Genomic DNA, 26,304 nt, shown 5'->3' on the forward strand with positions numbered 1-26,304 from the left:
ATTATGTTTACACTTCTACTTTAGAAAAAGAGAATAGTCATTCTACTAAATATTAATACAGTATACTATATGGCATTCAATTCTAAATGAATGTATCATCCCTGTGTTTACACCACAAGTATGGCAGTTGGATATCTTTTTAGCATTGCATATCATAACAGTCAAAGCTGTTTGTCACTGTTCTTCTGCCTAAAGTCCAGCCAGCTGACGTTCGCCAACCATTTGATGGTTCCTTGCATGGATATTTGGTTTGCCGTGAAGCACATAATCCAATCCAGCGAACGTCTGGCGAATAGTCCAGAATCCAAGGGCTTGAAATGTGGATGGACCTGACTCCGCACAACATAGTTTTGCTTTGTTATTTATTTGTTACAACAGACTTTCAGGGTAAACAATTGGTTGTTCTTCTTTGCTGGAAACATTGCAAACAAAAAATATGACCATATATTCATGTATACTGTTTTCTGTTAAATCGGGACATTTGAGATTTCATCACTTGTTTGAGCAATTAATCCACCTATAGTTTAATTACTTTCCCAGTTGGACAAGCAGAACTACCGACAGCAACCAGCCATGAAAGTTGAAGTATATCCATGTTGTTTTTAAATTTTACTTTCACAATGTTTTATTATTTTTTTTATACATGAACTTAAACTGGCCAAAAGCATACCATCTGTATGTACATTAAAACAACTGTAGTTTTCATATTGTATAACTATCAAACCCTAAACATATGTCAAACTGTCGTATGTATGTGCATGTTTATATTTACATGCTAATGAGTAATGTCAGTGAAACTTTAAAATTACATGTCAATATATTGCATCGAAACAGATAAGGGTCGTAAAATAAAAGGCTGGGCCCATATTTTCGAAGCTATCTTAGTCGTACGAAATCCTATAATCATCGTAGGGTGTGACGTCACTACAGCGCACGCCATAGTGACGTCATAGCTTACGACGATTTTACGATTTCGTAGGCTAAGATTGCTTCGAAAATATGGACCCAGGTCAGTAATGAACTTCACATCAAAATACTGTCTATTAATACAGCATATAATTTCAGTGTTTTATTCAAATAAATACTAGATGGTTATTTACATTTTAAAATAGTAATTATAATTTAAAAAATCGTCAAAGCTATGAAAAAACAAATGACGTTTGTACCACGTTATCTTGGAGGTAGTATTTAAACACCTTGCATCATTCCGTAGACTGCTAAATTTATAGGAATAACTACTGGAACAGTTCCCGTCTTATCGTGAGCTGTGTAAGATACATTCAACTGCTCGAATGTCAGCAGTTATTTCAATTGTCATGATGTCCTTATGCTTCCATACTTGAAATTATAAATAACGCGAAACAACAGCGTTGCCATTTTTCATTCAGTGTGCCGTCATCGGCCAATTCTCGGGATCTTTTGTGACCTTGTTGGTCTATTTACGAATTTAGATGCGATGTTTAATGATCATAATATATTTGCCAGTCTGTTTTAATATTAGTGCTGCAACGATAAACCTCTATACCGCGATATTGCAAATGCATACGAACCGCGGTACAGTTTTGCATATCGTGATTTTTATACGTTGTTGTTTACTTGTAATATGCTTTACCAGAAATAAGATGATGTCTTTGAATAAGCCTCTCCTTTGCTAGTACCCCCCACCCCATTCAAAACAAATAACTACTATACATTGAGAATCCAGGAGCTATGTAGCTATGTGGTACAGCGCTCGCCTATGCGCGATCGTTCTAGGGTCGATTTCCGTCGGTGGACCCTTTGGGCTATTTCTCGTTCCAGCCGGAGTTCCGCAACTGGTGTCACAAATGCCGTGGTATATACTATCCTGTCTGTGGGGTGGTGCATATAAAAGATCCCTTGCTGCTAGTCGAAAGGTGTAGTCCATGAAATGGCGACAGCGGTTTCCTCTCTCAGTATATGTGTGGTTCTTAACAATATGTCCGACGCCATATAACAGTAAAACAAATGTGTTGAGGGCGTCGTTAAATAATATATATATAACTGTAGCCATATTTCTTGTTTGCAAAGTTTTTGGCAAAGCAAGCCACCCAATGCTATCACAAGAAGGCTTATTCAAACAAATAGAACAGAAAATAAAAGTGTGTTAGGTGAAGTCAGGTTCAACCCATTTTCGAGGTATTTGAGACCTGTGGATCCCGGACTGTAAACTCAGTGCTTGTTTTGGCCGTCGTACCAATATTTCTATACTCAACAAAATCAAGTAAGAGCCAGGAAATATTTTAGCCATTTTCTTCAAATATGGTAATAAGCAAAAAGCCCAAATAAGAAAAAAAGAAAAACGAATTGTTTGGCATCCAATAGCTTATGATTAATAAATCAATGTGTTCTAGTGGTGTCGTTATGTAAAAACAATCTTTGTTTTATATGTTAAATGCCACAATGATAAAATAAGCTCTCTTTTTGTATCTGTATCACGAGTCATATTGTTATATTTAGAAGACACCTGTGGTGAAAATTTTCTAACCAAACATGACACTAACAAAGAATTATCGAAACGACTACTGGCCCTTAATTTATTTTGTTCAGTGTTTGTACTGACAATAGGAAGACTGAAAAAAAGTAATGTTCAGGTAAATATGTTAGCGATTCCTATAATATACACTCTCAATAACCTCTAACAACTAACCCACTGTCCTGGACACATAGCCCAGGTAGTTGAGGTGTTGAGATAATAAATATACAAATATGACAAAACTGACAACACTACTAACATTCATAGAGCTCATTAGGAGAGTGTGCGCGATACCATTATGGAATATCGTATTATGAAGTTTGTTTTGTTTAACGACACCACTAGAGCACATTGATTTATTAATCAGCGGCTATTGGATATCAAACATTTGGTAATTTTGACATATAGTTTTAGAGAGGAAACCCGCTACACATTTCGATTAGTAGCAATGGATCTTGTATATGTGCCATCCCACATACATGATAGCACATACCACGGCCTTTGATATACCAGTCGTGGTGCACTGGTTGGAACGAATCGTATTATGAAGTCTAGCACGTGGGGAAAAGATGGTGTTTTTTGTCCGAGATGCTTATACTATTCTCAAATTCTGATTATTCGAGTGGAAAATGTTAGTACGAAACATTAAAAAATATATACTATTATTTATTTATTTATTATTATTATTATTATTATTATTATTATTATTATTATTATTATTTATTTATTTATTTATTTATTTATTATTATTTTAAAGAAATTCTATGGGAAAAGAGATGCACAGCAATTATTATTCTGCCGTGTATTTTCCTTATGCATACATCGTTTAAATAAAAATATATTTCTGTTTTGAATATATAAAATCTTGTCCGACCTCCCCCCTCACTCCATGAGATCAGTTTAATAAAGACGACAATGTACATGATGTATATAGCAGTAACAAACGAAAATGGCAGTCATGCCTCTTGAAATTTTTAGTTTTTGTATTCAGTAAATGACGTCTCGCTGCAATTGTGTTTGGTTTTGTTTGTTTATTCCGTTAATTAGCTACTAATTCTATATAGCAGAAGGTAGCTTCTAGCAAAATTTAAACATGCATAATTTGTACGGTAATATCTGATTAATAAACATACCTATTTTGTTAGGGTTTTTTGCCAAACAAATCGCTGCTTCACTATTGATATACCAAATGCGGTCGCTTGTGCTCATCTGTCAGTGGGGAAGTGCACACATAATACTTGATGGTATTCTTTAGCCTATGCATTGCATTAGTATCGTCTGTTTTGAGCTGTATGCTTTATGAAAATTGTCAACTAGAAAGGCAACTTGTTCAGGCCTATCATACAGGTTGTTTGTATATTACAAGAGACCTTCATAAAGTTTGTTGTATTTAACATCGAGTACGTCGATGAATAATCATCGGCTATTGACATTTGGTAATTTTTTTACTTGTCTTTAGACGAAGGGTTTCGTTACATTGTTTCATTAGCAGTAAACGGGTCTTTTTGATGCACTTCCCCACTGACAGGCCAGGTCAATGTAATGTTAACGCAGTTTTTAAGCTTTGTCCCCAGAACTTTTCAGGACGCACGTGTGTTGGGGCCTATTTTGTAATAACTACCCATTTTGTAATAAGTACCCATTTTGTAATGAAAAAAGACCCATTTTGTAATAAGTACCCATTTTGTAATAAAAAAGGCCCATTTTGTAATAAAACTAGGTGCCCATTTTGTAATAAAATTAGACCCATTTTGTAATAAAAATAGGTACCCATTTTGTAATAAATAAATCGGTTGTGATTTAAAGCCTTCTTTTGTTTTATACAACATTTAGTAATGGCTGAAATAACTCGAAATATCACGAATACGTATTTTAATTGAATTAAAAAGTTAACGAGTAATTATTACGATATACCTTCGTCTACTTGCACATGCGTCTTACATTAATACCACGAAAATACCAACTCGCAATAATTCGCAATTACAAGGTTAAAAGAAAGTTGTGAGTATGTGTTTGTAGTTATGATTGTTGCAGCCGTATATGGACAGAGTTCAACATATTTGTTCCAAATATTGCATTTCTAGGAAGGTAGAAGAAAGGGGTAAACGAATGAATGAGTCCAATTTGTATATCTCCGCCAACTAGTCCGTTGGTTAAACCAAAATGTGCTGATTACATTTGTTTTATAGTTTTATTTCCACCATAACTCCTCCATTAATGTCCAAAAAAAGCAAGGGATATTTTATATGCACTTTCCTATTTATAAACAGCAAAATACATGCCACGGCCTTTGGTATACCAATCGTGCGGCACTGGTTGGAACGGAACAAAACTAATGGTAGTCAGGTCCGCCGAGAAGGTTCGATCCTGCGAACTAAGGACATCAAGCGAGCTAAATATCACCCCAGTATATCAAAAGGGGTATTCCATGTCTGTCTATACGTTCACGCATAATGGGTATCTATTTTTTTATTACAAAATGGATACCTATTTTTATTACAAAATGGGTCCAATTTTATTACAAAATGGGCACCTAGATTTATTACAAAATGGGCCTTTTATTATTACAAAATGGGTATTTATTACAAAAAGGGTCTTTTTTATTACAAAATGGGTAGTTTATTACAAAATGGGCCACAACACACGTGCAGTGGGAAGCTAAACATGTTGTGAATACGTTTATTAGGACTTTAGTGGCATGATCTATTTTGCTATTAAAATAACAACAGCATCAACAAAGGAACAAACAAAGCAAATTAATAGTTATGCATACTTTATTTCCAGTGAACGAAATAATGGTAGTATCAGATTAAAAAAGGACTCATTTGACGAAAAGGTCTTAATGGTAGATTTCTTTCTCGTCGTTCATTATTGTTTCAAATGGCCTGCACTTTCGGAATCGCAGATTCTTTCTGAAAGTATATATTGTAGATACTGTTTATCTGGAGTTTGTCAGTCGATACATTAGTAAAGAAACTAAAACAATGCTATTAAAATAAAAATGATTGGCATTAATATACTAATGTAAGCACGAATAACAATCAAGATAGAGGGTGTGATTGCCATTTTAATATATTTCATTAAATTTTCTTTTTAACCACATTTCCTAATGGCATTCCAAAACATTTCTGAACTTAAGAATGGGAAGTCTATAAGCAAAACATTTGATGTGGACTCGCATTAAAAAAGAAAAAAAAAAAAAAAACAAACAAAGAGAGAGAGAGAGAGAGAGAGAGAGAGAGAGAGAGAGAGAGAGAGAGAGAGAGAGAGAGAGAGAGAGAGAGAGAGAGAGAGAGAGACAGAGAGAGAGACTACATAAACAGAATCAAAGACTATCATTTGGGTAAGAGGGTTTGATTTTATTTTCAATTTCTTTAAAATGGGTCTTACAGCTTTCCTGTAAAAGAAACTCAAATCATTTATTTTATTAAAACATGTTGTTTTAGATGTTTAAGCATCGTGTTGATTGTGTTGTAACTGGATGTGCCAAAAACTATAGTAGCACGGCGGACTACCGTGTTTAGACATCTGGTAGCCCAACTGAGAAATCGAAAGCTCAAACAGCCCGGGCTACCGCCAAGGTTGAGTTCTGATGTGTGAGTGTTTAGCATACTGGTATTCAAAACATAAACGAGCTGTAGAACACGAAAATATATCAAATGAATACAACAATACTACCAGCTTGATGGATATCCGCATTTGCATATTCCGTCGACACAGTGAAGACTGTGAGTGTTCGCGCAGTCGCACTTGTGTTCAGTGGACGAATCGTACCAGCCTCTGCAAGACCTGGCGCTAAAACACTGAACTGAAATGATGCGAAAAAGCCAAAAATTATGGGGAGGGCGGGTGGTTGTTGATTTGGTGTTTATTTTGTTGTTGTTGATTTGGTGTTTTTCGAGGTGTTTGTTGTGGGGGTGGTGGTGGTGGGGGGGGGGGGGTCTGTTTTTGTTTGTGTGTATATATGCATGCGTGCGTGTGTGTGTGTGTGTCTGTCTGCGTGTGTATGTGTGTATCTTTGTGTGTGTGTGTCCGTGTGTGTGTATGTGTGTGTGTGTGTGTATGTATGTGTGGTGTGTGTGTGTGTGTGTGTGTGTGTGTGTGTGTGTGTGTGTGTGTGTGTGTGATTGTGTGTGTGTGGTGTGTTACTGTTTTAACAATATTTGACCTATGTGCCAAAGGTAATAATCAAAATTAAAACGAAATAAATGATTCGAGGAAGACATTTGCTTTCTCCATTTTAGGGTATGTGATAAACACAAAACTACATTTATCAGGGGCAGGGTGTCGTGTTGTTCTTTTGTTGTTTGTTCTTGTACTTTTTTTTCTCTTTTTTTTTTTTGGGGGGGGGGGGATTTTTTTCCGGTATTTATTTAGCTTTTCCGTTTTGTGTTGTTGTTTTGATGGGGGGTGGGGGGGAGTTAAATTTCCGTTTATGTTTATTGTTTTAGGTTGGTTGTTTGTTGTTTTTTGTTTCTTCTATATATTCCACTGAGTTAAATATTTTACGTTATTGCATTGTCGAAGAAAAAATATTTTTAATCATCTTACTTCCAACATTTTCACCGTCCGTACACTTATGGAAGGTTTCACATGTGCATTGTCCGTCGAAATCGCACACGAGATTTCCACCCGTGTTACACCCTGTCACAGTGCAATTTTGGACCGTTTCACACGTCTCAGTATACACTTGAAACACACACAAAATATACAATATACCTTCTGTTCCAGCATTTGATGTCTACACATTTCAGAATACACTTAAAACACAAATAAAAATATATAGTACACCTTCTCTTCCAGCATTTGACGTCTAAACGTACGAGTATACACTTAAAACACAAATAAAATATATAGAATATACCATCTGGTCCAAGCATTTGATGTCTGTGCGAAATAACATCTTTTACATTTGACTGTCGCTTCATAACACGACTCGTAGGCAGTGTGGATGCTTCCCAACCATTGCCAATCGGTAAAAAATGCTGACTACGCCAATAAAATAAGTTCAAGTTTGTTTTGTTTAACGACATCAGTAGAGCACATTGATTTAATAATTATCAACTATTGCATGTCAAACATTTGGTAATTCTGACATACAGTCTTAGAGAGGAAACCCGCTACAATTCCCCATTAGTAGCAAGATATCTTTTATATGCACCTTCTCATAAAAAGGATAGCACATACTACAGCCTTCGAGATACCATTCGTGTTGCACTGGCTGGAACGAGAAATAGCCTAATAGACCCACCGACGGGGATGGATGCCAGACCGACCGCGCATCAGGCGAGCGCTTTACTACTGAGCTACACCCCGCCCTTAATAAGATAGATTAAACAAAAGAATGAATGAATGACCGAATGAATGAATGAATGTTTAACGACACCCCAGCACGAAAAATACATCGGCTATTGGGTGTCAAACTATGGTAATGGAAACATAAGGTGATGATCAACATCAATAGAAAAATTCAAGATATAAATAAAAACAGTGTAAAGAACTGTGCAAAAATACAAATACAAATATCACAGATAGATACTGACTTTTATTCTAAACTTCAATTTGTGCTGTATTGGCCATTCTCAAAGAGAATGTTACACCACTGCACCACGGTGAGGTTACAGCACGCGCAGGGGATAAACAAAAGATGCACATTTACACTAAAATTACTCTTTTTTATATCTTTATATACTGGAGTACACAACATATTATTATTTCCTGAATCTTTTTGCCCCCCCCCCCCCCCCCCCCTCCTCAATCTCCGTCCAATGCCTTTACATACATCCGAATAGGTACGACCTTGACGAGCATTGAAAAACAAATCAAATGAAAATACCTGAAACTGAGTTTACAGCCACTGCAAGAAAAACAAGAAGAAGTTTCATTGTAATCGAGACTAAATGGATCAAGTGAAAAACAGAAATGTTATATCAACGCCACTTGTGATTACCTTATCGGGACATCGGGACAAAAATATACACTCACACACAAGAGAAAAGACCATGTGGTTAGTTTATCATATAAAGAAGAATATGGCTCTCTAGTATTGAGGTAGGATGTGTCCTCAAAAAATAAAAATATAAAAATCTACCTTGATGAATAGGCAGACCCATTTGGCATATTGTGTTGCTACCAATGCATCAAGACTGGCATTAATATGGGCTCCGAGTTCGAGTAACTGTATTAACGTGTCTATATCGAATGAAGGTTCAGGCACGTCCGCTCATGACATAGCCCCAGCAGTGACATACTGGAGTATGTAGGGGTGTTTTTTGTCTGTTGAAAACTGCATATGTTTAGGTTTTAAATGGGTCTGACACGGCTCTCTCTCTCTCTCTCTCTCTCTCTCTCTCTCTCTCTCTCTCTCTCTCTCTCTCTCTCTCTCTCTCTCTCTCTCTCTCTCTCTCTCTCCCTCTCTCTCTCTCTCTCGCGCGCGCGCCCCACCTTTTTCTTTAAATATTGCACTTGATATGGAATTTAAAGCTCAAAGCCAGATTTGGTTATATTCTGTGGAGATGTATAAACAACACGAATTTGGTATAATTTGGGGAATTAGAGACAACAGTCCCTGAGGCTAACGTTAACCTATATTTGCCTTTTGCTATCTTGAATTGTACTCTTTGTACACTTGTGAAAATGTTGAAAATTATGGACGTCCCCTAACACATAAACTGGCTGTTCCTAGGTGATGACCCAGCTATTCCATCCAATATAAAGAAAATTGCACAATCGAAATGGATTGCTATGTCACGTATAAGTTTACTGGAAACTAATATCGTGTGACTCGTAAGTCAAGAGCTTTTTAATTTAAAAAGACGTATACATTTGTGTTAAACTTTTTTTAGGATATGCAAGAAACAGAATTATGCATTCATGTCTGAAGTTTGTTTTGTATAACGACACAACTAGAGTGCACTTATTTATTAATCATCGGCTATTGGATGTCAAACATTTGGTAATTTTTGACGTATAATTTTAAAGAGGAAACTATAACGTTTTTCCATTAGTAGCAAGGGATCTTTCATATGCACCATCCCACAGACAGGATAGAACATACCACGACCTTTGATATACCAGTCGTGTTGCACTGGTTGGAACGAGAAATAGCCCAATGGGCCAACCAACGGGGATTGATCCCAAAGCGAGCGCTTTACCACTGGGCTATGTCCCGCCCTATCTTCATGTCTGTTACATATAATTTATCTTACAACTCGTTGTTTTAAAACGGATCCAACTCGCTTTCACTCGTTAGAAACATGTTTTAAACAACTCGTTGTAAGATAATTTATATGTGTCGACCGCTGGTGTAATGTTCTCTAATTAATTAATTAATTAATTAATTAATATATATATATATATATATATATATATATATATATATATATATATATATATATATAGATATAGATATTCAATCGCATATTTTCACGATTTATGACGCAATGAATGGAATTTTATTTTATACGGGTCATAACGTTTCATAGCCCTTGGAAATGAATGGGGTGGTGGTGACTTTAAAACAATGTTTTAAATGTAAATTAATGAATTTTAAAAACTAATAACATTGTATTGGTATTTTTTTTTAAAGTAACAACAACAATGAAATCCTTGGTTCCTCCTGATAATAACGCTGACGTGTTCATTTTATTGCACCAAAGAAATACATACAACCACGTAATATGATGTGTGTATCCATCAAAGAAGTGTCATTCTGAAAAAGAAGATAAATACAATTGAAACATAGGCGTACGAGCTCCCATGGCTTTTTCCCGAATTAAACGAAAATGGATATCAGCATTAAACTCATATTAGCATTACTACCCAACAATTATATAAGTTTGCAGACGAATCACTATGCATTTTTACATGGATTACAAATAATTTTGAGGGTAGAATGGTTGAAATACATGGTAAAAAGGTGTCAGGTGAGAACATTTTAGGGTTTTGCTGCAGCACTAAAGGGGCAGTTGTCACCCTTCCCTCTGTCTAGTATGATTATTGAATAGAGTGAGTGAGTATTTTTAACATGCCCATATACCACTAAGGTTTCAGGCATGTCTGTCGCGGGCAAAGTCTCTGGATAGCCAGTCCAGGACAGATTATGAATAGAAATAATGAATTTCAACATGTGATAATTATTTAATGCACTTAAACATATCCATGACCCTGTGTAGTATTTAAGGTCTTTGAGTATTTTGCTAAATGATGTAAACGTTTACTGTAATAATTAACTATTACGCTTTCGAATGATTATATAAATGACTTTGGAGATCGTCCATAGAAGAATGACAATTGATTTATTCTTTTCTCTTAAATCTAAATATTTACTATTCTTGATGTTGGAAGATTAGATAGGTCACATAGTCCATGGACCAGACCCTGAAATTTAACGAATTAGTATCACCTGGGCCAGCAAATTCTCATGGTGTCTTTTCAATAGCCCTGTATCTGTAGTTAACAAATTAGTATGATAGACTTTTGTTAAGGAGTATCTTTTTGGTGGATATCACCCCATAAACATAGTAAGGCGAGGACGAATTCATGTACACTATATTGGGGTAGGGATAACAAAATATATCATAGCTTTGCAACCAATCAACATAGCCACACACATTATCACCTAAAATGTTTATATTAAACAGGGGGTAAGAATCGAAAGTGTGGCGAGCGAAGTTTAAAATGTGTGGTCGAAGTTATATATTGACATATATTGAAAAAAAATAGAGAACATATGCTTGAGCAGGGAGGGATTTCAATCCCTGAAACCTTCTCCCTGCGCACTAGGCCTGGTTATATATGTGAATCCATTCAGACAGTCAGAAAGACAGACATAATAAATTACAAATTATATTGAAGCGCTGTTAGAGTACTAACAGTTTGGGGGATATCCACATTTGCATTGGCTGTCGATACAATGCAGGTTGTGTGTGTCTGCGCATTCACATCTGTGATGGGTGGACGAATCATACCAGTCTCTACAACGCTGGTTACTCCTGCAGAAAACTGAAACGATAGTTAGTAATGATGTCATTACTAATTATAAGCAATGGGCCAAATTGTGTATTACATGACTCCTGCAGAACCAGTACACAGAGCTGTTTGATCTAAGACAAATTGATATAGTTTGACATCAGTAACATAGTTATCTATGTATGTATGTATGTATGTATGTATGTATGTATGTATATATATATGCCAGTCTGTCTGTTTGTCTGTCTGTCTATCTATCAATCTGCCAGTATGTCTGTCTGTCTATATATCTATCTATCTATCTGTCAGTATGTCTGTCTGTCTGTCTATCTATCTGTCTGTTTATTTATTTATTAATTTATTTATGATTTAGTATTTATTATGTATTTATCCATTTATCATTTAGTATGTGCATGGTTATGTATTTAGTTTATCGGTCAGTGAGTTTGCTGTTTTGTAAGTTCGTCCATAAGTTAAGTTTATTCTGAAATCCAAGATCAAAACACGCTTTATCAAATTCATTTCACAAAGTCTAATAATCTTGCTAAATAAAAATGAAATGATGAGCCTAACAATAACAACTACACAACAACAACGGTAGTAGCAGCAGCAGTAACAGCAACAGCAGCAATAGTAGTAGTAGTAGTAGTAGTAGTAGTAGTAGTAGTAGTAGTAGCAGAAGCAGTAGTAGTAGTAGTAGTAGTAGTAGTAGTAGTAGTAGCAACAGCAGCAGCAGTAGTAGTAGTAGTAGTAGTAGTAGTAGTAGTAGTGGTAGTGGTAGTAGTAGTAGTAGTAGTAGTAGTAGTAGTAGTGGTAGTGGTAGTGGTAGTGGTAGTAGTAGTAGTAGTAGTAGCAGAAGCAGTAACAGCAACAGCAGCAATAGTAGTAGTAGTAGTAGCAGCAGTAGCAGCAGCAGCAGCAGCAGCAACAGTAGTAGTAGTAGTAGTAGCAACAGCAGCAGCAGTAGTAGTAGTAGTAGTAGTAGTGGTAGTAGTAGTAGTGGTAGTGGTAGTAGTAGTAGTAGTAGCAGAAGCAGTAACTAGTAGTAAGTAGTAGTAGTAGTAGTAGAAGTAGTAGTAGTAGTAGTAGTAGTAGTAGTAGTAGTAGTAGTAGTAGTAGTAGTAGTAGTAGTAGTAGGTAGGTAGGTAGGTAGGTGGTGGTGGTGGTGGTAGTAGTAGTAGTAGTAGTAGTAGTAGTAGTAGTAGTAGTAGTAGTAGTAGTAGTAGTAGTAGTAGTAGTAGTATATGATACAAAACTTACTCCCGACATTTTCACCATCTGTGCAATTGTGACCGCTATCGCACGTGCATTTCCCGTCGATATCGCACACGAGGGATCCCCCATGATTACACCCCGTTACAAGGCAGTCATGAACCGACGAGCACGTTTCAGCATACACTATAAAAAAAAGTAGAACACAAATTATAGTAAACGCATAATATTCCTTCTGCTCCGGAAATCAACATGTCAGAATATGCGATAAAATGTTATTACAAGATACGTCATTTATTTGATATCTAAAGTCAGGATGTGCTCACCTTTTGCGAACACCTTATCATCATTGTTTTAACAGTGATTCGTCAGTGCATGTCGTCACAGCTACATTTATTCCTGTGATAGTGTGGGAGTGGCAGTTTTCTTTTGAGCGGTGCAGGCAGGATATATTGTTCAGCAAAGGATCACCTCGGGCACTAAATAGAGAGATTCGTGGAATCAACCACTATTTTGTCATATTGGACTCCGTATTGTGCATAGATGCGGTTTTGATCGCGGATGACGGTTTTTGGCGTTAAAAGTTTAGAAGAAAAAAAAAAATGTTAACATTTTCTCATTTCAGAAAAATTTCAGAAGAAAAAATTATTTAAAAAAAAGCTAAACAAACAACAACCCCAAAACCCAACAACCCCACAATGAAATAGTGGAATATTATTTCACAAAGAGTAAACCATGATCAGATCTGACTTGTTTTTGATTGTTGTTGTTCAATGAGTGTTTTTAGTGTGTGTTTCCTTTGCTTTTCTTTGTTAGTGTTTTTTTCTTTTTCTTTTTTCTTGGTTGGAATGGTAATTCTGACACGTAGTCATCAGAGGAAAGCCGCTACATTTTCCAAATGCAGAAAGGTATCTTTTATATGCACTTTTCCAGACAGAATAGCACATACCACTACATTTTATATACCAGACGTGGTGCACTAGATGGAACGAGAAATGGCCCAATGGGCCCACCGACGGGGATCGATCGCAAACCGACCACGTGTCGAACAACATTCCTTCTGTTCCAGCTTTTGGTGTCTACATTTCGCAACTTCTGAAATGCCCTTGGAAATGCTCACCATAAGCCGATTTTAAAGACAGACATATTGGTCTGGAAGAGAAGTTGTTTGATCAAGATAATAACATCCAAGTATTCCCGGAAGCCTTCAAAACATCTTATGGTAGACATTCAGAGGCCATTTAACTATATGACACGTCACTGGCTAAAATCATGTCTAATGCAATACTCTATTTTGACCGTGTACATGTTGTTTTTGTTCATCATTTTGGTGAACATCCTATGCATTTCAACTATTGAGTTAATGGTTGTAATGTGTGCTCATGGCGGGTGGCACCGGTGGAGCAGGATATGCTCACCTTTCGAGAACACCTGACACCATCACTGTTTTTACAGTGATTCACGACTGCAAACCATCAGAGCTGTATATACTTTATTCAGCTCTATCCTATGCAAGTTTGAGTTTTCTAAGATAGTATTTGTATTGACAGTCCTCCTACAGGTGGTTCTGGAGGGATGAGACACCTTTACGGATCTCCTAAGGGAGTGGCAGTCCTCCTAAGGATAAACACCTGACAGTGGATCATGTAAGTAGTCACGACTTTGCTTAAAACATCCTTTCAACACTGCCTTGTTTAGAGATATGATTTTGATCACGGAATACAGTTTTTGCATTCAGATTTATTAGTCAGAAATATCTTACAATGGCAGCACACTCATAACAGTCTCTTTATGTGAACATACCTGAAACTGATGCCACCGCTAGCACAAGGACCACGATTGCGACTTTCATCCTGGTGGTTTGTTGGAATGATGAATGACAAATGTAGGGATTGTAGTTGGCCTACATCATATTTTTCTTATCACGACAAAACACAAGAGAAATAGCACATGGCCTTTATCACGATCCATTCTGAAAATCACATGGAATTGGTAACGCCTCCAACGTCACGTCATCGACAATCTTTCCCCTGTCAAAAAAATCAAGACATTCCGACAAACATTACAACCATTACTGAGTTTAAGATGTTGGGGTTTTTTGTTTGTTTGTTGTTGTTTTTGTTGTTGTTTTTGTTGTTGTTTTTTAAGAGACATTCCAACAAACATTACAAAACTATTGAGTTAAAATGTTGTGGGGGTTTTCGAAACCAATAAATGCATTCCGACAAACATTACAACCACTATTTAGTTTAGGTTTATTTGTGTTGAACGACACCACTAGAGCACATTGATTTATTAGTCCCTCCGGTTGAACGTGTGAGAGATTCCACGCCATCATTATCAAAACATTTCTAATAGTATTCCTATAACTACTCATTGAGCAAGGAAGATAATATGGAATTGAACGAGCAATAAAAAGAAAATTTCGCGATGACATTGAAGATAAATTTCATTTTATTTTAACTGGACGGGACGTAGCCCAGCGGTAAAGCGTAGCCCGATTCATATTTCCTAAGTTCAAGGGCCATAACTTTGTGCAAAATGATTAATCGCTATGAAAATAAAACTTGATCTGTAACAGTAAATGATAAAGTTGTATCACAATTTTAGCTCTTGAAACACGGGAAAAAGCACAAATATGTAACAGGCGGACGGACGGACAGACAGACAGGCAAATAATAGACAGACAGACGGAGACGAAACCTACAGGCAACAACCACCATTTGTCGTGTCTGATATACTTTTTGAAATCTTTCTTTGATGATTACACTTAAGTACTACATCTGTAGTATTTAAATAACCCATTAATATGTAGTACTAACTGATAACAACTGTGCAAGTGGTATAATAGGTGTCCTCCCAGTTTGCCTACAACCCACTTTGCCTACACTCAGTTTGCCTACAACCCACTTTGCCTACACTCAGTATGAAAAGATGCCATCCCCAGTTAAAAGTGAAGCATTCCATGTATGGTCCCTATGTATAAAAATAAAATGACAAAATAATATGACAAACACATATTTTATTATAAAAACGATTAACATTACACAACAAAAACAATTAAACTATAAAATGACCTCACAAATATTAAACAAATATGTTGTACAAAGTTGAACTTTAATCCTATATCAAAGAATCATGAAGGCCATTTCAGTTTGATCACATATTAAAGATCACAGTATGGGATCATTGGACTAATACTAATCACCATAAAGAGCATGAAATCACCTTTGTGCAACTAAGCCCCAATTGCATTACTTATATTCATTATAATCTTAATTGTTTATGTAATACAATATTTTTATATTGTTTTGAGACACAAAATAATAGGGATTGTCCCACTATGAACTGGGGATGTCACTTTTACACACTGTAGGCAAACTGAGTGTAGGCATACTGGGTTGTAGGCAACATGGGTGTAGGCAAAGTGGCTTGTAGGCAGAATGGGAGGGAACCGTATAATGCCACTTGTATAACAGCAACACGAGGCGATGCCCATGCATGAGCGCTTTTAACTGAAACATTTCTTGGTCGACCTATGTTGATTTTATAGACGGTACTTGTCAGTTGAGAGCACTCCCTAAAAATAATATTCACATGACCCTCTCGATAGTATTGTATTTTTCACTGAATATATTCTGACAGAAATTGTATTGAATTGCTGGAAGTAATTAATGGTGGTGTGTAAACTATAGTCTCCTCTGGTTCAACGTTTACTACTACTACTACTACTGCTACTACTACTACTGCTACTGCTACTACTACTACTGCTACTGCTACTGCTGCTGCTGCTGCTGCTGCTGCTACTGCTACTGCTACTGCTACTACTACTACTACTACTACTACTACTACTGTTACTACTGCTACTACTGCTACTACCACTACTACCACTACCACTACCACTACCACTACCACTACCACTACCACACCACCACCACCACCACTACAACTGATGCTGCTGCTGCTGCTACTGTTACTGCTACTGCTACTACTACTACTACTACTACTACTACCACCACCACCACCACCACCACCACCACTGCAACTGCTGCTGCTGCTGCTGTTGCTACTGCTACTGCTACTACTACTACCACCACCACCACCACCACTGCAACTGCTGCTGCTGCTGCTGCTGCTGCTGCTACTGCTACTACTACTACTACTACTACCACCACCACCACCACCACCACCACCACTACCACTACCACTACTACTACTACTACAACTACTACTACTACTACTACGGGAAGTGACCAACAGTGGCCCCTGTTTTGTGGATATGTTCTTGTGAAACAAAGGAAATAAAAATGCACTGTTAACGTGTTTTATGGCTTCGCCTTACTTACTCACCATTCACCTCTTCCTGCGTCATCTCTGGAATACTGTGCAATTAGATAACTATAGTCCGTCCCATCTGTCTGTACAAATGTTGTTAGGGTTTTTTTCTTGTAAATAATTTCAGTTTGGTTTGACGTAAGAAGAAAAATAAATGTGCTTTGGAAATAAAAAAAACATTGTGTGCAATTTACCAATAAATCGGCTGAGAAATAAATACCTTGTAGGAAAAAGGCGTTGGCTGTGAGACGGACTATGGATGTGTAGTCTTTTGCAGTAAGTTTGGCTGCATGATTAGTTATCTTATTTTTTTATATCTAGAAAAGGTTGAATTTATCTGTCTTGTTTTAGGTGGATTTTCTTGTCTTTTGTGTCGTGGTGGGCTTGTGGGTTTTTTCTGTTTCATTTTGTGGGTTTTTTGTGGGGGTTGTTTTTGTTATATTTTGCTTTGCTTTTTTCTGGGGTTTTGTTTTTCTTTCTTTTGTTTTGTTGTGTTTCTGTTTTTTGTTTTTCTGTCTTTCATTCTCTATTTTTTTTCTCGTTTCTTCGTCTTGTTTTGTTTTGTTTTGTTTTTGTTATAAATATACACAGAGTCCTCTGTTTTTATAACTTACAATCTCGAACATATGTTTGCTGTTAACTAATCATTTAACACTTCTTTCGTAATTCTCAAAGCAGGAAAAATACTCAGTTTTCCCTACGCCACTTTCTTACCCACATCCTAGCTAGTTGTGATCCTGTCAACCTTTAAATCAGTTAGATTTATTTGCAGTCAAAAACATCTTTTTGGCATCGTAAAAAGAAAAGGTCATAAAACTACATCATGACGAAACCTTTATTCGTATCTGGTTAATTTGTAACGGATCCTGAAAACAAGTGGATCTCTCATTAATTAGGAGGAAATCCACAGTGACAAAGACTATCAATGCAATGCAAATGGCCGTCCTGGCACTCGCACGAATGGTCGGCTTCGAACTCGTACCATATTTGGCATTCGGCGCTGTCCGGAATTTTTGGGTCATTACCGCATGCGTGAGCTGTCAATGAGAGAAAATTATCAGTTGTTATTCAGATGAATATGGTAAAGATGCTTTGTCGAACTTTTGGTTGACTGATCAGATGATTAATATATACGGTGAAATCTTTCAAAACCGAACGCTCTGTAAAACAGAATTTGCCTCAAAACCATATGTTTTCCATGGTTCCGTTTCAAATGTCACTACAGAACAAAACCTCTATAAACCAGATTCCCTTAAAACCAGACGCTTTACTTGGTGCTGTACGTGGTGATAGAACATGATGTTTTCATAGGCCAAAGGAGTGAAACATGATCAATTAACCCCTTCTCTGCTAACGTCTATATGCGTTTCTTAAAATTATTTTTCCACCCATATCATATTTTTGCGAAACAAATGTGTATTCCTTAGTTTTACAGCATAATAATATATATCTCATGGAGTAAATTTCGCATTCATTTAATTATAACGGTAAGTTCTTAAGGTTAATTTTAACAATCCAGTCGTGATTGTCATACTTGTTTTTACCCACAAACGTTTATTGTAAAATAAAATTATAAAAATGTAAACTTTTATTTGAATTAGGCCTAATGACCTTGAGCACATAATATATATATATATATATATATATATATATATACACACACACACACACACACACACACACACACATACATAATATATACATACAGACAGACATATATTGTGAAAATACAATTTGTGTAACAAAGATAAAATAACATTGACATATATTTATATTGTAATACTGAGATAATGTGCACGTATATTACAATACTGACATAGTGCACCCGATATATAGATATATAAAATAAATAAATAAAAGTTATATGTATATAGCAAATTTTATAATTATTCATTTGCATGCAAGGAGGAAACTTAATTATATACAATTTTGTTCTTCAAAAGCTTTAGAACAACACAAAGCTAACCGTTTTACTAATATTTCATGGTTGTTAAATAACAGTTGTAGAACATGCTAACATTAGCTTTATAATTTGAGATACTATTTCTGAATGGTTAGAGTACCAGTGTTAAAGAACAGTGTCAAGCCTGGTTTAATGGTTTAATGCATCAGTCAGTATATCAAATTGATAAACAACACCATTAGTTGAACGAAGAGAAAAAATATAATCTCAGTGGTGCAGCGAGTGTGTGTGTGTGTGTGTGTGTGTGTGTGTGTGTGTGTGTGTGTGTGGATCCATGCCCCCCACCCCAATCAAACTTTAAAAAATGTTTTACTGTATAAAATTTTATAAAAATCATACATACATACATACATACATACATAGTGTGGCTTGCCTCTCCCCCAACCCCAATATGGGTTGTTCCCCTCAATATAAAATCCTGGCTTCGCCAGTGTACAGTATGCTATACTGCAACTTGGAGACATTCTATATCTTGCTCAAAATACATTTATTTAGTACATTTAGCACTGTTAAAACGTAAATTAATTTTTGTGAATCTATCAAGGTTCTTATTTATACACAGCACGTTTCAAAACATTTGATAGTGGGTTTTGGTGCTACCTGGGTGTGAAATAATTTTAATATAATCCTTAAATTTGAAATCATTTTATTTTTGTTGTTGAAAGCTGATATTTCTCATGTCAGGATATCTGTCCAGTGTCCAAAACAGACAGCTGAAACAATATTATTTAGTAAATAAATAAATAAATAAATAAATAAATAAATTGATAAATAAGAACCGCAAAATAATTAAATAAAATAAAACAAACAAACTAACAAATAAATAAAAACCGCAAAATCTAGTGCCATGGGCGTACATAGGATTTTGAAAAGGGGGGTTCCAAAATAGATTGCAGAGATATTGGGCATATATTTCTATGTTGAGTAAATATAATAATGTCAGATATCAATGTCAGATATATTAAATTATAAAAAAAACCGATTTCAGGTGGGGGGGGGGGGGTTCGGTCGAACCCATTGAACCCGCCCCCCCCCCCCCCCTATGTACGCCCATGAGTGAATTAACCCGTTGATTCAAGTATGTAATTATGTTTTTATTGATTGGACATTCTGACTGATAACTTGTGGGACGAGTGTAGAAGATGACTAGGGTATGCAAACTCTCATGGGTTTTTTGGATACAAGGGTGACAATGACATACTGTAACTAGTTCCGTTCCTGCACTGGACTCCGCACGTGCACTTCCCCTCATGTGTGCACATTAACGTTCCGCCACTGGAACACGCCGTAACGGTGCAGTCGTTTACTGTGTTACAGTTTTCGCCGTAAACATCTGCAGATAAATATGCAAAAATGTAATGCAAAACATTTTGCAAAACATTATGCAAAAACATTCAATCAAAACATCTAGATAATATTTACAAAACACAGAATCTGATGTGCAGTCGTTTGTATTATCTACACTGTAGACGTCTTTTGAATAAATGAGTAAATTTTAATGCAAATATTTATTTGTTTTGTCGGAGAAGTATGCAGTGATATTAAACGCTTATAAAAAATTATGTAAAACATTTGTAATGCAAACAATCGTATGTGAAATCCTTATTTTAAAACAAATATTTACAAAATATTGTTATAAAAACCTACAAAAAACCACTTTTACATATTGCCTATGATATTACCAGTCGTGAAACATAGGTCGGTACTGGCGATACAAAAAACACAGTCCACCGCGTGGGATCGATCCTATGACCTATCACATCTACAAAGGAGCAACAACCCGCCACAGACATTTTATAGGAAGATAAAATAAAGTAATAATTAAATGATAATATTTTTTGTTAACGGTTTAAAGATATACTTAGCGATTAAGACTTTACAGCGAGCACTTATTTTCTATTGAAGGCTGCTATTCTGTTAGAAAATTGGGCAGACGAAAACATAATAAACGCATACGAATCATTTATGTACTATGACTGAATTTCACTATTTGTTTTTTCAAATGCAATTATATATACGAGCTAACGTCCCAAAAGGGCCTTACCTCTGATTGACGTATATACTAAATATACTATGCACATGAACCAAAGGAATTGTCGCATGGTGAAAACGTTGTACAATGTCTGGAACTAATGTGTTGTTCTGTAAGTGCATGGGAATGGAATGCACATAAACATATGTCATGATTATTAATGTTTTACACTCAAGCGTGACAAGGTTGGTTCTGGAAATGATTAGATTAGACGAGATCGAGACCCTACCTTACCTGTATCGAAAACTCCTGCTCTATATATAATAACAAACTTCCAGCCGTTATAAGATTTACTCTGATTGGACGACGTCGCTTATAAATGAATGTTATCCTTCAATAACCATCAGAAGATGACGTCATTGCGTCAAGGGGACGGGACGTTATCCAGTGGTAAAGCGTTCGCTTGGTGCGCGGTCGATCCAAGATCGATCCCCGTCGGCGGACCCATTGGGCTATTTCTCATTCCAGCCAGCGCTCCACAACTGGTGTAACAAAGGCCATGGCATGTACTATTCTGTATTAAGAAAATACACCCCACCCCATTCAAAACAAATAACTACTATTCATTGAGAATCCAGGGGTTATGTAGCTATGTGGTACAGCGCTCGCCTATGCGCGATCGTTCTAGTATCGATTTCTGTCGGTGGGCCCATTAGGCTATTTCTCGTTCCAGCTAGAGTTCCGCAACTGGTGTCACAAAGGCCGTGGTATATACTATCCTGTCTGTGGGATGGTGTATATAAAAGATCCCTTGTTGCTAATCGAAAAGAGTAGTCCATGACGTGGCGACAGCGGGTTTCTCTTCTCAATATATGTGTGGTCCTTAACCATATGTCTGACGCCATATAACCGTAAATAAAATGTGTTGAGCGCGTCGTTACATAAAACATTTCCTTCCTTCCTTCATTGCGTCAATTGGGACGACATTACGTAAAACAGGTCACGAAAAGGACTAGAAACTGATTTTTTTTAGTATTTTTGAATAAATAGAAGTGTTTGGGGGGTGTTTTTTTTTATTTATCGATGTATATCAGTCACAGATGTAGTATAAAATCGCTTCGATACGGTACGCTATTTTATTAATTTTGTGACTGTTATACATCGATAGATTCACAAAAAAACGACAAACACTTTTTTATTAAAAATGTGGCTTTTGTTTAAGAGGTATATTTTATACCTCTAAACTCAACAACGTGATAGTGACCCTACCTTATATATATATATATATGTGTGTGTGTGTGTGTGTGTGTATGTATATATTGAAAACGCATGCGCTATACAAATTAAAAGTGTGGCTTTTGTTTTTCTGAACAACATAACAATATGGGAATTTAATAATATTTAAGCTGTAACATTAAGATTAAAGTTTGTTTTTAAGGAGGAAGTAATATATGCTGAGATTCAGAGGATTCACAGGTTGATATACCATTTATCATTTCACAGAAATGTGTAAATGGTCATGTCACCCAAACACGTAAGGCATTGTTCGTTGATAATCCAGAACATTTTCCACAATTAATAATTTTCCTCACATTCATTTTGCGGCGATATGTCTCAGCAAAGAAATGTGTTTTTGAAGAAAACTGATCTAAATTGGAATTACCACCTGGAAAACAACCACACACATCTCCATAATAAGAAACATCAAGGAATCCTTCGTTGTCTGCGCTATCGGGTGTCGAATGCAACATTGAAAAAACAACACTTCTAGTTAAAAATTAAAAATATTCTTCTCCAAGTTTTTCATCTCCACCATGTAAATTGTCATGTCACTCAAAACAAAAACAACATAACGTTGATCTAGTTTTGGTTTAATCAATAGTATGTAACCAGTGTTGCTAATTCAGTTAATCATTGCACAAATGTCATTTGACCAAAACAAAAACAAAAGTACGTAAGTAAGTTTCCAACTGTAATGTCGCCCAAAACCAGGTCTTCTAAATTATGGTAGAGAAGCACTAGATAGACATTCATGCATTCACCCACTATTTTGCCAAATGCCATTTCGACTCTGCATTGTGCAAAGATATGGTCTTCATTGCGGATAACGGTTTTATCTTTCAGATCTGCTAAGGAAAATAACTGTAGGAGGTTTCTTCTAAGACTATATGTCACAATTATCAAATGTTTGATATTCATGTCAGGGTTGGTGTACCTTATACTGATTTTAAACTTAATATCAACCAATTTATATTTTCGACTTGGCAACGTGATTGGGACGGTGCGGTTGCGAACAAGCTTCGTGTTATCAAGCCAGTCTTGGGAGAGTAGCAGTCCTCCTACAGATAGTGCAGGAAGGATGAGGTAGTCTTGTGTCGTGTCCGCATCGGTCATACTTACTTGACCCATTCATTTATCTTGAAGAAAGATCCTCCACCTCAGTGTGACTGTGTGACACATTTTGGTGGAGTGTAAGCATTTAACAGCAACTCGAAAAGATATCTTTGGACAAAGAAATGTCCAGAACTTTTATTGCAATTTTTACGTGATACGGACTTCTTTTCTAAATTTTAATTTTATATATCTGTGATATTTGTATTTTTTGCACAGTTCTTTACACTGTGTTTTTATTTGACTCTTGAAATTTTATATTCATGTTGATTATCAAATTTGTTTTGCTTTTACCACAGTGTGACACCCAATAGCCGATGTATTTTTCGAGCTGGGGTGTCGTTAAACATTCATTCATTCATTCAGTCAGTCAGTCATTCATTCATCATGTTTAGATGATACGATTGATGTAAATATGTTGGGTTTGGGAACACTTTGTGTCCATGTGTACATAAAGAAAAATATATGAAATAGTTACTAAATGTAAAATTAGCCAGTTGTAGGGTCTAGATCCGGTGAACATGACCTATTTTTTTGTGTTGTTGTTGTTGTTTTTGGTGGAGGTTTTGTTTTTCTTTCACAGAACATGTAGCATTCTAACAGTACTCAGCTTTAAGCGATTTTGAGACGCGCTTTGAATTGTTGCCTGATGTGTTTATTTAACGTCCGGCAGAAACATTACAGTATGTAACAACAAAACAACATAAATTCATAATAATAATAATTTATTCGCCGTAGACATACAGTCCATAGGCACAAGCATATACATTATTCATAACATAAATATACATCACATAATTATACATACACATAATACACTATCCATAGTGTGTCACATAAGCATACATATGCATAATACATAAACCATAATCCACCATATATTCATCACATAATAATACAGTGCAGTACAATGTGGTGAGTGATACGTAGATCTATCATAAATTAGCTTTTTCTCTGAGTTGTTGCTTCCAATAGACATTAATACGATTTTGTTAACTACATGTACCTTACGGTTTGTTCTTAGTTATGGTTGCTGTGCTTTTTAAAAATAATTATTTATTTTTATTTGTGTATTGGCACCAACAGATACAAACAATACTAATTATGTATTTTATCAGCAGCATCACAAATAGACAACAAAATAACCAACCATAGACTTTGGTTAACACAAATATAAATAATAAAATTGAATTATTTTGTTTTAACTTAAACGAAATCTAAAAACTATACACTTAGTGTGATTCTAATGTTGTAATAAAAAGGCACCATATGTTTACATATTCGTCTCCTTGCAAATTTATTACAAGTTTCTCTGTAAAGTTTTGTGATCAAAATTTAATATAGTTTAATATCATTTTCCCTCTCTGTATACTAAACATAATTTGATCGTCGAAAAATACGCAGAATCCTGTACTTTTAGAAACCTTTTTTTTTTCCAACATCCTTTCACATTAGTTTTACATTTGAACATTTTACGAATAAATGTTCTATGGTGTCTTCATCGAGTTTACAAAATGTACCTAATGCGTCATCGCGTAATCCAAGTTTATACAAATAGCTATTTGTAGCCGTTATTCTATGAAGAATGTTATACTGAAAATCTATTAGCGATACTTGTTTGCTACACAGTCTGGTAACATTGGAGTGTACGGTTATAATATATATCTTACGTATATATTTTTCATACCAGAGAGTTATTTTCCAAAATTGTGGACCAGCGAGTTTACGCTGTTGGCACGACCACAACCTTTATTTGTTTCAGCTATACGTTTAATGAACAGTAATTGTATTCGCTTGAATGCAGGTGGTCGGGTATAATAATATGTTTTACTATATCAGAGTCTCAGTGTTATAAAATGGACAAACTGGTAACATAATTACAATACATACCTCCATAGTTAATAATTAAAACCGGGTACTTGATCAAATAGCTAAAAAGACTAGTGCGAATAGAAACATCAATCCACAAGTTTACATGACAATATATTTTTTAATAAATAAAGCAAGGTTTTTCAATAATGAGAAACATCAATTCACAAGTTCACATGACAATATATTTTTTAATAAATAAAGCAAGGTTTTTCAATAATAAGAAACATCAATTCACAAGTTCACATTATACAAAGACATCATACTTTTCATATTTAAAAAGCTAGGATTAGTTCTATAATATTTTAATATATTTGTATTCTAATGTTTTCAATATTTTGTTATTTTTACAACTGACTAAACAATGATAATCATCTCCGATATCAGTATTACAAAGTTTACATAGTATGTGGTTTTTCGGGTTCTTTTAGTAATGAATGCTTCGAGCGGTAATCTTAAATTTGATGTATGCAGTTTAGTTATTCAGTGTTTAGTTTGGTACGATAATCACGTCAAATACGTTTTGAAGTAAAATCTCGTTTTGAATAATGCATACAGATTTTAAATTGTCCCTTAGAAGAGTTTGTAATATGCGAAAAACAAGTTGTATGAATTGATTGAAGAGCTGTTGGTTTAATTCTTGTTTATATGAACTAAAATCGACATATTGATTAGTGTAGTGTATTGTAGTGTAGTGTAGTGTAGTGTAGCCCTATGTTATCGAAAATATGTTTTTTAATTAACTTCGCCCACACGCATGACGTCACAACTAACACAATATTATGCTTTATGTTCTCGACTGAAAGTTTAAAGTTTGTTTTGTTTGACGACACCACTAGAGCACATTGATCAATCAATCATCGGCTATTGGATGTCAAACATTTGGTCATTCTGACTCGTAGTCATCAGAGGAAACCTGCTACATTGTTTTCTAATGCAGCAAGGGATATTTTATATGCACTGTCACACAGACAGGAAGGCACATACCACACGTACCACAATAACGTGATCTGAATGTGCACGTTAACGTTAACACTATGACCTGACCTGACCTGACCTGACCTGACCTGACCTGACCTGACCTACTTGGTAGAAGTA

General features: G+C 35.7%; 3 protein-coding genes across 3 annotated transcripts; all 3 read right to left on the reverse strand.

Annotated features, from left to right (window-relative positions):
- Positions 1–5,250: 5,250 nt before the first annotated feature.
- Positions 5,251–8,451, reverse strand: LOC121390009. Its single transcript, XM_041521703.1, has 4 exons — positions 8,331–8,451; positions 7,046–7,183; positions 6,173–6,302; positions 5,251–5,406 (listed from the first exon to the last, which is right to left on the reverse strand). Coding segments are annotated over exons 1-4 (318 nt in total). The 5' UTR covers positions 8,380–8,451; the 3' UTR covers positions 5,251–5,405.
- Positions 8,452–10,106: 1,655 nt separating this feature from the next.
- LOC121389950 lies at positions 10,107–14,545 on the reverse strand. Its single transcript, XM_041521620.1, has 4 exons — positions 14,480–14,545; positions 12,725–12,862; positions 11,369–11,497; positions 10,107–10,205 (listed from the first exon to the last, which is right to left on the reverse strand). Coding segments are annotated over exons 1-4 (318 nt in total). The 5' UTR covers positions 14,529–14,545; the 3' UTR covers positions 10,107–10,203.
- A 3,287-nt stretch (positions 14,546–17,832) lies between these two features.
- On the reverse strand, positions 17,833–21,127 carry LOC121389927 (serine protease inhibitor Cvsi-2-like). Its single transcript, XM_041521596.1, has 3 exons — positions 21,019–21,127; positions 20,176–20,307; positions 17,833–18,048 (listed from the first exon to the last, which is right to left on the reverse strand). The coding sequence occupies exons 1-3, from the start codon at positions 21,074–21,076 to the stop codon at positions 17,900–17,902; spliced, it is 339 nt and encodes a 112-aa protein (XP_041377530.1). The 5' UTR covers positions 21,077–21,127; the 3' UTR covers positions 17,833–17,899.
- Positions 21,128–26,304: the final 5,177 nt, after the last annotated feature.

Source organism: Gigantopelta aegis, chromosome 15 (genome assembly GCF_016097555.1).
Source record: "Gigantopelta aegis isolate Gae_Host chromosome 15, Gae_host_genome, whole genome shotgun sequence".
Classification (NCBI taxonomy): Eukaryota; Metazoa; Mollusca; class Gastropoda; order Neomphalida; family Peltospiridae; genus Gigantopelta; species Gigantopelta aegis.

Excerpts from the sequence above, each read along its gene's own strand:
- LOC121390009 (XM_041521703.1), bottom strand. The coding sequence starts at position 8,379 with ATGAAACTTCTTCTTGTTTTTCTTGCAGTGGCTGTAAACTCAGTTTCA. Across the intron at positions 7,184-8,330 it reads GGCTGTAAACTCAGTTTCAG|TGTATACTGAGACGTGTGAA; the intron begins GTATTTTCATTT and ends GTGTGTTTCAAG. Across the intron at positions 6,303-7,045 it reads GGACGGTGAAAATGTTGGAA|TTCAGTGTTTTAGCGCCAGG; the intron begins GTAAGATGATTA and ends GCATCATTTCAG.
- LOC121389950 (XM_041521620.1), bottom strand. The coding sequence starts at position 14,528 with ATGAAAGTCGCAATCGTGGTCCTTGTGCTAGCGGTGGCATCAGTTTCA. Across the intron at positions 12,863-14,479 it reads AGCGGTGGCATCAGTTTCAG|TGTATGCTGAAACGTGCTCG; the intron begins GTATGTTCACAT and ends TTTTTTTTATAG. Across the intron at positions 11,498-12,724 it reads AGATGGTGAAAATGTCGGGA|TTTTCTGCAGGAGTAACCAG; the intron begins GTAAGTTTTGTA and ends CTATCGTTTCAG.
- LOC121389927 (XM_041521596.1), bottom strand. The coding sequence starts at position 21,076 with ATGCGACAATTCCTTTGGTTCATGTGCATAGTATATTTAGTATATACG. Across the intron at positions 20,308-21,018 it reads AGTATATACGTCAATCAGAG|ATGTTTACGGCGAAAACTGT; the intron begins GTAAGGCCCTTT and ends ATTTATCTGCAG. Across the intron at positions 18,049-20,175 it reads CAGGAACGGAACTAGTTACA|CTCACGCATGCGGTAATGAC; the intron begins GTATGTCATTGT and ends TCTCATTGACAG.